At 46.4% G+C, this 16060-nt stretch overlaps 1 protein-coding gene across 2 annotated transcripts in view; it reads right to left on the bottom strand.

Annotated features, from left to right (window-relative positions):
* The window catches only part of RAMP3 (receptor activity modifying protein 3), a 91004-nt gene that overhangs the window by 51083 nt on the left and 23861 nt on the right, over positions 1–16060 (bottom strand). For both annotated transcript variants that reach the window (XM_006133274.3, XM_025189757.2), the window contains exons 2-3: positions 5872–5901; positions 1889–2021 (exon numbers count right to left, since the gene is read on the bottom strand). In XM_006133274.3, coding sequence (XP_006133336.1) covers positions 1889–2021; positions 5872–5901 — 163 coding nt within the window. The remainder of the gene's footprint in view (positions 1–1888; positions 2022–5871; positions 5902–16060) is intronic.

Here is a 16060-nt window from a genome sequence, read left to right on the forward strand (position 1 = left end):
CTTTAAGATCCATAATTATTTAGTCCAATCAACTTCCCTAACTAATTTCCTTAGTTTATTAAAGTTAGCCCTTTTGAAATCAAAAACCCTAGTCTCAGATTTATTTTTGTTTATCCTTCCATTTAATTTGAACTGAATTATCTCATGATCACTCGAGCCAAGGTTGTCTCCTACAACCATTTCATCTATGAGGTCCTCGCTACTCACCAAAACCAAATCTAAAATAACATCCCCCCTTGTTGGTTCAGCAACTACTTGATGAAGGAATTCATCAGCTATCACATCTAGGAAAATCTGAGCCCTATTATTATTACTGGCACTTGTTCTCCAGTCTATATCTGGAAAGTTGAAATCTCCCATGATTACGCAGTTTCCATGAGTATTTACTTCATTAAAAACATTAAAGAGGTCTCTATCCATATCCAAATTGGATCCTGGTGGTCTATAACATACCCCAAGCACTATCCCAGGGGAGGATTTGATAGTTTTCTTTCCCAATGTGATTTTTGCCCAAACAGACTCTGTCTTCTCCATTCCATCACTTTTTATTTCTTTACAAGCTACCTCATCTTTAATATACAATGCGACTCCACCACCTTTACCCTTATTTCTGTCTTTCCTAAACAGCACATACCCTTCAATACCTGTACTCTAATCATGCCTAGTATTCCACCATGTTTCTGTTATTCCTATAATATCTGGTTTCACTTCCTGGACCAATAGCTCTAGTTCCTCCTTTTTGTTCCTAGGCTCCTCGCATTGGTGTACAAACATCTTAATTTTTGCTGTTTGGCCTCATTCACATTCTTTACCCAATTTGGCACGGACGTTATACCTCAAATATGACCTATTAGACTAGTATCCACCCCACCCTTCCTCATGTTCATTCTCCTACCCCCAGTTATGTCCTTTCTTACTTTGTTTTCCTCCCTCTCAGTGTTAAAATCTGGCGTAGAGATTACCTGGGCATCTCCCAACCGTCTCCCCCAAATTCCTAATTTAAAGCTCGTTTAATCAGTTGAGCCAGCCTCCATCCTAGAAGTCTATTTCCCTCCCTACTTAGGTGAAGTCCATCCCTAGAGAACAGTCCTCTGTCCATAAATGCCTCCCAGTGACCATACATCCCAAAGCCCTCCTTATAGCACCACTGCCTAAGCCATCTATTGATCATCATAATCCTGTCACATCTTAGTTGCCCTTCTCTAGGAACAGGCAGAATCCCACTAAAGATCACCTGAGCCTCAATTTCCTTGAGCATCCTCCCCAGCCTAGCATAGTCTCCCTTAATTCGTTCCAGCGAGAATCTAACCGTATCATTTGTTCCTACATGAAGGATGATCAATGGATTCCTTCCTGCTCCCTTAATAATCCTCTTCAACCTCAGTTCCACATCTCGTATCTTAGCACCTGGCAGACAGCACACCCTTCCATTCTCTGGATCATGCCAGATGACATATCCATTAAGTGCTGAATATAAATCTCAGATATCTAAAAGGAGTGGTAAGAGGTGGATTTCAGCAGAAGAGAATAGTAATGGAGCCAGCAGTTTATATAGCCATTTTTCATACTTCTTTGTTGCTGCAATAAAAAAAAATGCAGGATTTGGTTCTTTACTCAGACAGAACTCCAATTAACTTCCAAATGTCATTAGTGCTTTCTTTTGACTTCAGTACAAGCTTTGCCTCCATGCTGCCATCGCATTTTGCAGGATTTGGCCCCAACGATTGACTCCAACAAAATAAACAATCTGGTGTCCAGATTGAATCTAGTAGGGAATCACCACATCTTTGGTAATAATAGAGATGCTCCTGACACTTGATGCAATTTACTTCTTAAAAGACTGACACCCTTAAAAGATAAATAATAAAGACGAGAGCACAAAGCTTACGTGATAAATTCCGTTAGATTGCACCATTTTTTAGAGTCCACTCTCTTCATCATCTCTTCAAAGGATTTTCCACATTTGGGCAACTTTTCTAGCATGAGCGATTCATTGCAAATAATCACGTGTTGATGTGCTCCTAGAACAAGCCAGATAGCACTATAAATCCCAATATACTGAAAATAGTAAGAACATTAAGGTAGAATTATTTTCTGCACAACTCTTTGTACCTACAAAGTACTAATCCTTCTATTCAGGAATCTCAAAGAACTTTACAGGCATGGATGGATTTAACTTCACACATCACCACTCCAGTTTGTTATTTATTCCATTTTGTGAATTAGGAAAATGAGCACAGAGACAGGTAGGACCAAATTCGGATCTGGTGTGAGATGGGAATTTGGAATCACTTATACTATAATGCTCTGAATTGTGCCTCAGGTCACACAAGAAATCTGTGCTAGAACCAATAATAGAATCTGTCTGCTCAGGCTAAAAGTCCTATGCTTTAGCCAATAAAAATCTTACTTATCTGTATTTCAATGTTTTTATATATCGAACCTTTTGTACTCTAGATCAAGGGTCCCTAATTCCTGCCTCCCCAGTAATCCATGTCCTTGTGGGACAGGGTGCCATGGTAACGGACAGGCCCACTGGGGCACCTGGGCCAGATTGCACAATTGCTCTGATAGGGATGGCCCTTGGGCTGGGAGTTTGAGACTCCTGCTCTAGATATATCAAATTATTTTATTAAGGAATTGGTTAGATCTAGTGACTGGGAAGACAAAGGCAGCAGTGGCAATGATCTTGATAATTCACATAACCCTCAGAATTAGAAAAGTTTTTTTTTATTGAGAGGAAGAATTTTGTCCCTGATACACTTGGATTTGGAAAAGTACCATGAGTGCTGCAGTTTCCAGTGGCTGCTAGACAGTGGTGGCCCGTCAATACAGGCAAAGTAGGTGGTCACCTAGGGCGCCAAGATAAACGGGTGCCGATCGCACGTTTCACCTAGGGCACCAGTTGCCGGCAGCTCGTCTAGGGCTGCTCCTGCTGCTAGAGATGGACAGTAAAGTCTCATCTGGAAGCCAACTCTTAATAATGCAATACATTCCTTTCCCTACCCACTTGTATAAAACTATTGGAATAATTAAATATAAAAAGGAATAAATAGTGATTTAAGTGCAATATCATCACTAACTGTGAGGGTAAATCTTGCTGTGGGATTTGAACTCCTGCATGTCCTTTTAGGCTAGAGGTAGACAACTAAGCCACATTATTTTATATTGCCTTATCTTTAGGAACCCTACATAGAGGGAACTATCCTATTGCATTTGCAATCTTATAGTATTTGTAAGCCTTATTGGTGAAGATAAAATGAAGTGATTGACCTCAGACAATGTATTAGAAAAGGCAAGCTTTAACACATTAAACTAACTGTTCTGCTGTAGTCATAAAATAATATTTTTAATTGCAGGAATATTTGAACATCTCATCTACTAAGGACTTGGAAATCAATTTCATAAATAAAAGAATGGTAGAAGCAGATCTAGGGTGGGATAAAAGACTCTTCTCTCCATGGGACTGGTTTAGAGGGATTGTCCAGCATTAGTTGGCACTGATGTTATAAGCACACAGCCATGAAGAAAAGGGAATATTAAACTGGACTTGCAGTTTTGGCAAGCCCTAAAACATCTTTGTTCAGAGTTCATGATCTGTAACTAGGCTATTATATATGAAAGCACTTCTACTTTGCAGAATCTCAAGAGTTTGAAATGCTTAGGCCTTCAGAGCATTAGACAAGTCTTTGAGTGTAGACAAGGGATTAGCAGCTGTCAAGGTCCCAGAAGGCCTATAAGGCAGGTTAGCTGTGGCTACCTAGTGAAAGCCAAGGCCAACAGGAACATGGAATCAGAGAAGCGCCTACGTGGCTGCCATGTGGATGCAGGTAGGGCTTTTCCTACCCAACCCAGTTTATTTGTGTGAAAGAAGCCCAAGGGAAGGACTAGCCAACTGTTGGAGGAAAGTCAGCATTCAGCCTAAGAAGATACTGTTGTCCTGCTTACAAACTCAGAAAAGAGAGGAACTTCAATCTGGACCTGATATGTAAATCAGGAAGTGTAAAACTTTCACACTTGTGCCTTTTTCCTTCTGCAGTCAGAAAAAAAAAGAGTCTTTATTTGGATCCTGTTTACATCACAGGAAGGGAGCAATCCTTTGCATTCTCTTTGTTATTGAGTTACATTTCAGGAATGGGATCCTTACAGTGCTAGGAAGAACCTGCCACCTTGCTCCTGAGAGAGACGCTTTGTCTATGTCTTCAGAGAACCTGAACTCCTGCTTCCCTCGATGGAAAAATTCTTTAATGCTACTAAACCCAGAGTTTCTTAAAGATTGCCTCTAGTTTGGACCTTTCAAATCTCTTTTATCTACAAGTTATTTCAATTACAATTTTTATGTTAACAATCTGGGCCTGTCCCTAAGTATATTTTACCACCAAGTCCAAGTACTTTTTAAATTTAAAAAAAAAAAAGCCCTGTGTATTACTATCTTAGATGCAGCGTCAGACTGGAACATTGCTAAATGAGAATGGCCAAAGTACTGAAGTCTTCAATTGTTGAGACTTTAATCATGGATCCATTTGTAACAGGATGCATAAAATTGAAGGTATAAAGACTAAACAGACTAATTACCACTAAGATGGGGATGAACTTAATTACAAAAAGGAATATCTTCACTGAGAATGAAAAGTATATTTGTGTAATCCCCTGATGTGTGTTATAGGTCCCCCATCCATAGATAATAGGAGGTTGTTACAGTGACAGCTAAAGAGACTGGTTCTTTAGCTTGAATTGTAGCAGTTCATCTTTTTAGCTTTGGGGGCTCCTTGTTCAGTCCCAATGCATCAGCCAAGATGGCAGTATTACATTTGCTTGTAGCACTGCATTGCTTTCCAAGGACTTTCCAACAACAAAAGCCCTGTAGTTCCTATCTTATTTCTTTCACCACCTTCAGTTATCAGCGAGAGATTATTGAGGGTAAGGCTTTGTCTGAATTAGAAAAATTCAAATTCATAATTTATCACTGGTGGTGGTTATTGTAGAAGCTATGAAGTTGAGTTTAGGATTTTGACTCTGTCATATCATTCCACTCTGATTTGGGTTAGACACAATGGTGGTAACAAATGCCTGAGCCTTGTCTACACTTGTATTTACACTGTTCCAGCCATCTGCGGAACAGCACTGGTGGTAAAATGTGCATCAGAATTTTGCTACTGTAAATGAATACTAGCCCGGAGCAAACTCAAACACTGATGTTACAGTATGTGTCTGGCAGCCTAAGACCAGCTGTGATATGTTCACTAAATCTGTGTAGTGGGAAAGTACTAGCAGCAGGTTATTCTAAGTGAGGGGAATTTAACTAGAAAGACAATTCGGTTTTGGCCTGATAAAACTTAAATTTGTTGATTTTTCAGGACACAACACCAAATCTTGCTATTTATTCAGATTCCTAGGCGGAGTGTATAAGCGAGTTCCATTTTTTTTCTTGCGGGGACTAGCATTTTTGATTGCTTTGTTCAGAGAGTAAATATTTTTAAATGTATAATTTAAAGAGAAGTTGAATACAGCCTGATGGGTGCGTATCTTCTAAAACTAATCAGACACAACTCATGAAAGAGTATGATCACACAGTCGTTTCAGTCTGATTCTCTGACCACAGCTTTTTGGTTCCTAAGCTTCTTGGATAAATCAGACCCATAGAGCATTTTAATGTTTTCCTCATCACTATCTGGAAAGGTTAAAAACTAAGACATGTTGACAAACCTGTAGATATATTCCAAATTAAAAGCAAACTGATAATGGATGAAGGGGTCTAGAATTGACTAGATAAATCTACTTGCTTTGTGTTTGTGTATGTATAATATTTTAAAAGCTGTTGTTAACAAAAAAAACTAGTATGTTTGAGTTTTAAAACTTTAAAAAGCTCACCTGTTAATCCAAGTGTCATTAGACCATTAACTAGGAGGGGAAAAGAAAAGAATGATTAGAACTTCTTGATTTTATTCCATCATAATGAAAATTTGTATAGTATTAGATCTAATACACAAGTAATATTGATCACAATTAATGATTCAACAAAACATTCCAAGTCCCTATATAACTTTAGTATGTCATAAGGGTTTATTTTTATTAGAAGTGGGAGGGGAAGATTACCATTTGCTTTACATTTATTAAAAAAGAATCTCCTCTTATCTGTCTTTTGATCTACACAAATCACACATGCATTTTAAAGAACTAAATGATTATTTCCAGGCAAGTGGCTGTATTCTGCTCATATATATACCCTATGCAACATCACTGAAGGCAACTGAATTGCACAGTGTGAGAGAGCAGAATATTCCTCAAATTGCGTAGACACAAACTCTACCTTTGTTGATACCTGCTCAACCCCCAGACCCTTCAATTAGAGTTCTTATGCACACATAGCTAAGAACAATTCAGCCCCTATTATAGAATAATCTTCCTATGGTCAAGTCAGGGAAGGCTCAGAAACCCTGGGAACCTGGCGCAGGCTGCAAATTGTGCTATGTGTGTGGCAAAAGGCTCGTGTTACCCAAGTTGTCACAGCAGTACAAATGCAGAAGTTGGGGGCCCACAAGAACACTTCAAAACCTTGCCTCTACAGGCTCTGGTACAAAAACATCCGTCCCCCAAAAAAATCCTAATACCCAGATTTGGGGGAATCCGCTGCCACCATCAAGTGTTTCTGAATCCACAAATAGGGGTAGACACTTGAAACCAAACCCAGGGTACTCTTTTCTCCAAAAGAGCTTGAAAAAGAAAAGAGAAAAACAAGCTGCAATCTGTGGTAGCTGATCCCTCAGTCAGGCATGCAGATACACACTGACAGACCTTCCAGGACACAAAAATCAACCAATACTGGCTAATTAGAAAAAAGAAACAAACTTTTATTATCAAAACAAAACTACAGGTGAAAGCATATCAAAGTAGATAGATGGAAAGAGCCACCAATTGATATAAATACTCAGGGAAAGTCCTTGGGCTAAAATCTTAGTTACAAAAGAAAAAGACATTATTTCTACATCCCTAAACAAGGAAAATAATAAATCCTGACAGGCTAGCTAGACTTTTCCCTACTTACACTTTGTAAGAAGTCCATTCGTGGAGAGAGAAGCATCTCCCATCTCCCTCAGTACTTGGAAGAAAACGCTCTGCCTCTCAAACACCGAACAGAGAGATTCCTACCTGCATTGTTATTGGCTGACCACCGGATACCTGGCTAGGTACAGGAAATACTAGTTAACCTCTTCGTCACCGGGTACTGGTCAGCACTTCTGATTATGACAAAAGTTATGCTTGAGCCTTGGGTCAAATGCAAACATGGGGGCCAACAGCTTCCACTGGCCCTGGGCAAGGTGGGGGGGCTATTTCCATGCTCCGGGATGGGACAGGACCTTGGTTATAAAGGGGTGGGGCCAGGTCAGCCTGCCTTCCACTCTGCCCGCTGCATGCCATGCTGCCTCCTCTTCCCAGCCAGTCACCCTTACATTTCCTGATTTCCTCTGGAAATTTCTATCAAGGATCTTTAAGTATTTTGTAGCCATAAATGAAATAACTGTCACTGTACCATTGCAAGGTAAGTCAGGACTTAGCTTACGTAAGAAGGAACAGGTATAAGAGGTAAGAATATAGCCACATTTCACATGTGGCCTAATCAAAGCATAGAGAAGTTACTCGACTTTCACAGTGTCACATAGGAAGAACAGGGCAAAACCTTCAATAGAGCATAGCTCCTGGCTCTCAGTCTCATGTTTCAAACACAAGACTATCAGCCAAGTGAAAAGGAATTTTAATAGTATTTTTATCTCAACTGATACTCATAACACCTTTTTGCCTCAGGAGTCAGTATTGTGCAGATCTGCAGCCCTAATGCTCTCTTTGGCTGCTGCCTCTGTGGTTATTCCTACACTGCAGTTCTTTTTCAGAAAAAGGTGCCTTTTCCCAATTCTTTTTTTGGAAGAGGCTTTTCCGACATTTGGCCCATCTACAGGGGACCAAATGTGGGGAAAACCTCCTCTTCTGGAATATCCCTTCTTCCTCATAAAATGAGGAATACGGGGCTTCTGAAAGAACGCGCCCGCTTTTTTGGAAACTGATCTGAAAAAGCAGACGCATTCCCTGGACGCAGCAGTTTTTTTGGGATACCTCCAGTACCCCAAAAAACTCTGTAGTGTAGACATAGCTTGAGCTGAACATACTCATCCTTTGTCTGTGTTCTGTGACCTACTCCTCTAGCCAAGATGCATCTCTGGTCTCATATCCTCCTGAGATATCAAAAGTCCAACATCACAACCTCCAATCAGTCTGTAACAAAAAGGATCTCCTGCCCCTCTCTAGGGATGTGTTAAGATCCCCTCACTTCTTTCATGGTCCTCTATCTCAGGAATTGTCTTACAAGAGCTTCTCTTGCTCCCACCAGGAGAATTGTGGCATCTCTGTAGACTCTCCATCACCTGAGTTCCCTCAGACTCCTTCCAAGGTCCCACTATCTAATGGATTATTACCTACTTCCACCTCTTCTAGCCAGGAGGAAATCAATCAGTCACCCCACAGGTGCAGAGCATGCCTCTGACTGAGGATTTCTCCCCCTTCTCTAGCAAATGACTGGAGAAAACTGACCACAGGCAGGTTTTGAGATGTAAAAGAAAAATGGTATGGAAGGAAGACAGGAGAAAGCAACATGCAATAAGGAAACAAGAGTTCTTTTATTACCACACATTTAAAAATCATATGCCTTAAGGCTTTGTTTTCACTGCCAAACAAAGATTTGTTTTTACTGTGGGAGGAGTGATATGCATCCTACTGTAAAACCCTAGAGGAGACAAGGCACTGTAGTTTTTACAATGATATAAGAGAGATCCCACTAGATCCCACCTCCCCAACTTCTGATTGACCCTCTGATCCATGTAGCTCATAGTAAAACTACAGAGTCTTATCTCTACTAAGGTTTTACAGATAGATGGGCAGCTAATGCACATTAGTTAGCCCCTCACATATCCTCAGCTGCACTGTGGATTTTTACTGCACATGTTGCACTCTGATCTTGTACAGGGAATTTCTACTGATGTCAACAAGAGTTTTACACTGGGATCCAGGCCTATATAGAAATGTAACCGTGTGGCTGCACAAGAGGAGAATTTTTGTCCTGTAATCATGCAAGCGAAGCTGTCATCGCTGGATATTGGTGACATTGATAAATTGCTCATAGTTCATTCTTACAATAAGCTATCACTAGAACTCTTTCATAGGAGTGTGGGTTTTTTCCCCCACAGTATTATTTGCAGAGTACCTCAATTGCCATATAAATTTAAAATAGCATTTGGATTTTATGTCAGTCTCTATTAAAGATGCCCCAAAACACTTTTCAATAATGACTTTCATACCTTTTGAAAGTTCATAAGACAGAAAGTTATTACAGTATTTCCCTCTTGCCTAAATAGTTCTTCAGGAAACTGCAATTTATATCAAGACTCAATGATTTTAGATAATTATAATATTTCCCAAAGGACACGTGAAGTACCTCTTCTTTTATCTGGCTTGCGTATGCACCTCTTTCCTCAATAATGGTAGCACTGTTTAGTGTGTCCTTTGATGTACCCACACTAGTCTTTGAAATTTGTCTTGGCCACTCCAAAAAATTACTTACTCTTTAATCCCATTTTTCATTAGCTGAAAGACAGGAGCAATTTTATTTCTCTATCTTTCTGTTATCACAGAAGTTTTAATATATTGCCATCAGTTCTTATATTTATCCCACTTTAATTCCCAAAAGATTCCAAAGCATTTGAAAGCCACTGATACAAATATATTCTATATCAGATATGTGATATGTGACAGGTTTATCAGTAGTAATGCAGAAAAGGTAGAAGGGTTCAATAAATATTTCTATTCTGTACTGAAAGGAGTCCTGAAAGGAATATTTCCTGAATGTTCTCTTCTGATCTTCTGCAAACATCCAGATAGGGAACAAAATTCACCTTGCAGCCCACTGTGCCAGGGGCTGTAACCAACAGAGAATCATCCCAAGAGAGACAGCAGTGTTCATAACTCTGCCCTCAGCGAGAGTTCTGCCAAGGAAAACAAGCTTCATACCATGACTGGACTCCACAGACACCCCACAGACACCCCTCTAACTTTTTCCATCTCTGTGCAGAATACATTTTGTTTTGTGCACCATGGGATGTGCAGATATGCACCACCACCCTTGTGATGACTTTTCAGATCTGTTTCACACCACCCCCAGACTGTGGCCTGAGTTACATGAGCAACTGGATATAGCCAGTGATTTTACAATGCTTTGCCCTGCTTAATTTTCATTTACCAACAACATGAAGATGTTAAGCTGTAAATGGAGATGCTACACCTGGTAGGACTGAATCATAATTCAGCAAAAGTCTGTTGAATAGATTAGCCCTACAGCCATAGACATGCAACATGCTAAAGAGAAAGCTGAACAGACTCATTGAAATGAAAACTGATGACTGATATTTCCAACATGAGCACCCAACCAGACATCCTAGAAGCAGCTCACCAAAGAGCAAGACCTTTAGGGCTACTAATGACTGCATTGTCATTGCAAATTGGTGTCACCAAGGAGCCCATGAAAAGAAACTTGGCCCTCAGGTTAAAGAACATCTAAGGAGGAGGAATAAGCAATGGCAGGAATAGGGCCTGAGAGAATCAACATGGGGGAAACCTCATTAAGAATTAAACACCTTTTTAAATCACTTTTTGTAACACAGATGGAGCTCAGTGTGAGACAACTCAATATGACAACTGTGGTGTTAAAAGTCACTGCAGGTTGCACGTCCCAAAACTGGAATTCTCTGATCCAGCAACATCGGTGATCCAGCAGGACTACGGTAGCCTAGTAGCAGGAGGGCAATCCAGGACGGGCCAGGGTGAAGCAGCAGGACAGGGCAGGAGCTGGGGCTGGCAGCAGCCCCCAGCAATGAGGCTGGAGCAGGCAGCAGCCCCCAGCAGCTCCCAACAGGCTGCAGCACTGGGACCAGGTCAGGGTAGCCCCCAGCAGTGTAGGATCAGGCCGGCGACAGGCTATGGCTGTGCAGGGCCAGGGCCAGAGAGCCAGACAGCCCATGGAAGTGGGGCCAAGGCCTGCAAGCTGCCACAAGGCTGGGACCAGAGCCCCTGGCAGCCCGACCAGGGCCATAGTCCGCCCCCAGCAGCCCACAGCAGTGTGGACTGCTGGAACCCGGCAGGCAGTCTGGCCGGGGCAGCAGCAGTGGGGCCTGCAACTCAGCAAGCTGCCTAACAGGGGCTGGAGGTAATCTCCTGCCTGCCTCCATTCCCCCACCCCTCCCCGTTAGCTCAGTCAGCAGCTGGGGGCTGTGGCAGCGAAACTTCTCTAGTCGGGCAAATTCCCTGGTTTGGGACCAGTCAGGACCTGAGGGTGCCGGATAGGAGATGCCCAACCTCTAGCGATTTAGCAGGTCTTACCTAAGAACTGTTTAAAGGGCCCTCATTTTCAGAAAGAGCTGAGCTTGCACCTTCTGAAACTCAGACCCCAAACTGTCCAAAGTTGGGTATCCGAAAGCCAACGTACCCAAAATCACTAGTTACTTTGGAGGAGTGGGCGTTACACAAACACACCAGCAGTGGGTTGCACAAACTGTGTTACGGGAGTCTGACCAAAGTTACAAAAATATGTTCCTGTTTGAAACATCACCCTGGTCTAGCAACAACTTCCTCTCCGGTCTTTGGTGATTGGACAACTCTGTGGAAGAGCGAGCGAGTGGTGTCTTAGAATTAGAGTTGGGAATCCAAGAGTCCAACATTAGCTGGACAATTGAATTTTCCATCCCAGAAGCAACTCAAAATGACACTAATGGTTCAGCTGACTAGAAGCACCTAAAAAGAATACCAGCGTGCATTTTACAAAAACATATGATCACAGGGCCTGATGGTAGCTTCAACTTTGGGCCCAATATATCACTAGCCTGCACCTTATTTACAAGAGAACAAAGTGCCCACCCTGAAGAGCTTATACTCTGGAGTCTCAGTCCTGGAGGTTGTTCTGTGGAGGTAGGCACCATTGCATGCATGGTGCAACAGTGTGGGGAAGCCATTGTGTGGATATCACTGAAGAATTAGAGCCTACATTAAAATGAAAGGAAGGGCATGTCTACACTACAAAGTTAATTCGAACTAACAGATGTTAGTTCGAATTAACCCTGATAGGCGCTACACTAGCGCTCCGCTAGTTCGAACTTAATTCGAACTAGCGAAGCGCTTAGTTCGAACTAGGTAAACCTCATTTCACGAGGACTAACGCCTAGTTCGAACTTACTAGTTCGAACTAAGGGCTGTGTAGCCCTTTAGTTCGAACTAGTGGGAGTCTAGCCCTTCCCAGCTTGCCCTGCTGGCCACTCTGGCCAACACCAGGCAAACTCTACTTCCCGCCTCCTGGCCCCAGAGCCCTTAAAGGGCCACGGGCTGGCTACAGTGTTTGTGCCAGTTGCAAGGCTGCCAGCACCGTGCCAGCAGGCCCTGCACCTGACACCCCATGAGCCAGCCACCTGATGCTCCCCAGCCCTCCCCCTCTTGCCGGGACCAGCCTGGCGGCTCCCAGGAGCCTGCCCAGGGACGCAAGAGGAGGGCGCCCCCGTGGTCTAGTGCGGAGATCGTGGACCTCATCCAGGTTTGGGGAGAAGCCTCCAATGTCCACGATCTCCGCTCTAGCCACAGGAACGCGGCCGTCTACGGCCGCATGGCTGCCAGTCTGGCCGCCAGAGGCCACCACCGTAGCAGGGAGCAGGTCCGCTGCAAGATTAAGGACCTGCAGCAGTCCTACTCCCAGGCCTGCCTGCCAGGGGCCGACCCAGAGGCCTGCCCCCACTTTCTGGCTCTGGACCGCATCCTGGAGGCTCATGCCGTTCCTGCCCCCCGGGTGGTGATTGAACCCAGAGCAGAGGGACCACTCCCTGACATGGAGGAGGAGGAGGACGCCGAGAGCCAGGAGCCTAGCGGCAGCCTGCCCAGGACCCCCGAGGCACCCCACTGAGCCGCTCGCCTGTGTCATCCAAGGCCAGAGAGGCCTCCACATGTGAGTACCATCATGCTCCCCTTATGTGTACGGGGGGCTAGAGGAATAGAGAGCACAGGGACCGTGCGCCTGGGCCTTACCCACCACGGAGCAGCAGCTGGGTGTCATGCAGAGGCCCTGGCCTTGCAGAGGGGGGCTGGGTTTCACCCACCTGGGCCCCAGGGAGAATTGACCGCTGCTCTTGTTTCACCACAGCCGCAGCACCTGGGCCTGCAGGGCGCACCACCCCGCCTGCAGCAGCCGCCCGCGCCCGGGCCAGCAGGAGAGCCAGGAACCAGGAGGAGTACCAGCGGCGGCACCTCCGCTTCCTGGATCACCAGCTCCGCACCCAGGACCAGTGGGTCCAGGAGGACCTTCGGCTGCGCCAGCGGAGCTTGGAGGCGCTGGAGGAGCAGGGCCGTGCCCTCAGAGGCCACCTCCAGAGCCTCCTCGACCGGTTCCCGCTTCCTCCTGCTCCTGCTCCCCCTGCTCCTCCTGCTTCCTCCGCAGCCCCCATCCCTCCTGCCCCAACCTCCACACCCATTCCCCCCCCCGAGACCCACCGCACCTGCAGTGCTGCAAGACAGGAGAGGCACGCTGACCCCCACCCCTGAGCTTTCCATTCCCTTCCTCCCTTCCCTCCCCTTCCAGCTCCCTCCTCCCAGGTTTCCCCCTCCCCTCTCCCACCCTCCCACCTCCCTCCCTCCACCCCACTTATGTTAAATAAAAAGAGATTTTTGTTGGCAAAACAGGTGTCTTTATCTGACATTAGGAAGGGGTGTTAGGGAGGGGAAAGGGAAAGGTGGGGAGGGTGGAAGAAGGCCCCATTGGGGCATGCAGGGAGAGTTCAGTCCTCCTCCTCCTCCTCCACCAGGAAGCTCTCCCACAGGGCTTCCCAGATCCGGACAGCCCCCCGGTGGGCTTCCCGGACAGCAGCGGTGCGGGGCTGAGCGTAGTGGCCAGCCATGCGGTCAGCCTCAGCCATCCAGGCTGGCAGGAAAGCCTCCCCCTTTCTCTCACACAAATTGTGCAGCACAGAACATCCTGCCACTACAGGAGGTATATTGTGCTCAGCGAGGTCCAGACGGGTGAGGAGGCATCGAAAGCGGGCTTTCAGTCGCCCGAAGGCCCCCTCCACCACGATGCAGGCCCTGGTGAGCCTGGCATTGAAGGCCTGGCAGGAGGGATTGAGGAGCCCCGTGTAGGGCTTCATCAGCCAGGTCTGTAGGGGGTAGAGCACATCCCCCACCAGGCAGACGGGCATGTCCATGTCCCCGACCCTGATGTGGCGGTTGGGGAAGAAGGTCCCGGCCTGCAGCCGCTGGCACACGGAGGAGTTGCGGTACACCTGGGCGTCGTGTGCCTTGCCAGACCAGCCCACATTAATGTCCGTGAACTGTCCCCGGTGGTCACACACGGCCTGCAGGATCACGGAGAAGTACCCCTTGCGGCTGACGTACCGGAAGGCCTGGTGTTCCAAGGCACGGATGGGGATGTGTGTCCCGTCGATGGCCCCCCCGCAGTTGGGGAAGCCCAGGGCGCCGAAGCCCCAGATGACGGCGTCCGGGTCGGCGAGGTGGACCACCCTGCGGAGCAGCACCCGGTTGATGGCCCTGACCACCTGCGGAGAAACACAGCAAAGCTTGAATCAGTGGGGCACCCGGGTGGCTGGGAGTGTTCGTGCCCTGGCAGTGCCCCGTGCCCCACTCCCGGAAGCAACCCCCCCGGGCGGCGTGTAGTATGGCCAGGAGAGACCGGTGCGGGGCACTTTCGCCTCCTCCCTCCCCCCCCTTTTTCCCTGGGGTGGCCCATCCCCTCCTTGCAGCCCCCCTCCCCCGCTGTCCAGTGGCCGATGAGTGCCGTACCTGCATGAGCACCGCTCCGACGGTGGATCTCCCCATGCCGAACTGGTTCCCGACGGATCGGTAGCTGTCCGGCGTGGAGAGCTTCCAGAGGGCGATGGCCACACGCTTCTGGAGGGGGATGGCGGGCCTCATGCGAGTGTCCCTTCTGCGCAGGGCAGGGGCGAGCCACTTGCAGAGCTCCAGGAAGATGTCCCTCCTCATCCTGAAATTCTGGGTCCACTGTCGGTCTTCCCAGCGCTCCAGGACGATGCGGTCCCACCAGTCACTGCTGGTGTCCAGATGCCAGACGCGGCGGGGCACGCCGGCGTCCGGGCGCCACCGCGGCTCCTCCACGGCCCCCAGGGCGGCCAGGCGGAGAGGCAGGGGGCTGACGTGCACCAGGTGGTGCCAGGCAGCCTCCAGCCATTGCTGGCAGGCTTGCAGCAGCAAGTCCAGAAAGTGCACCAGAAGGTGCAGGGCGAGCTCTGGCTCCATGTTGCCACCTGTGGTGGCATCCCCAAAGGGAAGCACCGACACAGACGGGCACAGAGACCAACGCTTTGCTGTCCCTCGGCGAGGTTGGCAAGCAAGCGGAAAAGCTGAGAACCGGCTGTCCGGGGGGGGGGTCCCTTTAAGCACGAGCCTAAGATAGCCTCAGACAGCAGCCACATAACGCAACTACTGACCTGATGCCCTGCCAGAACCGGTTTCAGCCCCCCTTAAATGTGCCCCTGCGTCCAATCAGTGTGGACGCGCTAGTTCGAATTAGCAAAACGCTAATTCGAACTAGTTTTTAGGTCTAGCTGCGCTAATTCGAATTAGCTTAGTTCGAATTAACTAATTCGAACTAAGTTAGTTCGAATTAGCGCTGTAGTGTAGACATACAAGAACAGAGGTAAAGCAGAGGGTGGCAAGGGTACCCAGTGGGACATTTGCCTGCCTATATGTGCATATATTGAGTATTTGCCCCCCCAAAAACAGGTGAGCACAGGTGAATGTGTACCACTGCATCCACCTCAGCTTTGAAAAACGTGGTCTCTATTTAGTCCTTGTCTGCGTAGTAAGATAAGAAAATATATTGGTGCATGGATGTGGAGGAGAAGAGATGTTCCTAAGGCAACCTACCCTCAAATTAAAAATTAAGATGAAATGTCTTTATTTATGACGTGTATGAAGGTTACAGTAGTGGGAGGGAAAATGACCTCACAAC

This window comes from Pelodiscus sinensis, chromosome 2 (assembly GCF_049634645.1).
Source record: "Pelodiscus sinensis isolate JC-2024 chromosome 2, ASM4963464v1, whole genome shotgun sequence".
Lineage (NCBI taxonomy): Eukaryota > Metazoa > Chordata > Testudines > Trionychidae > Pelodiscus > Pelodiscus sinensis.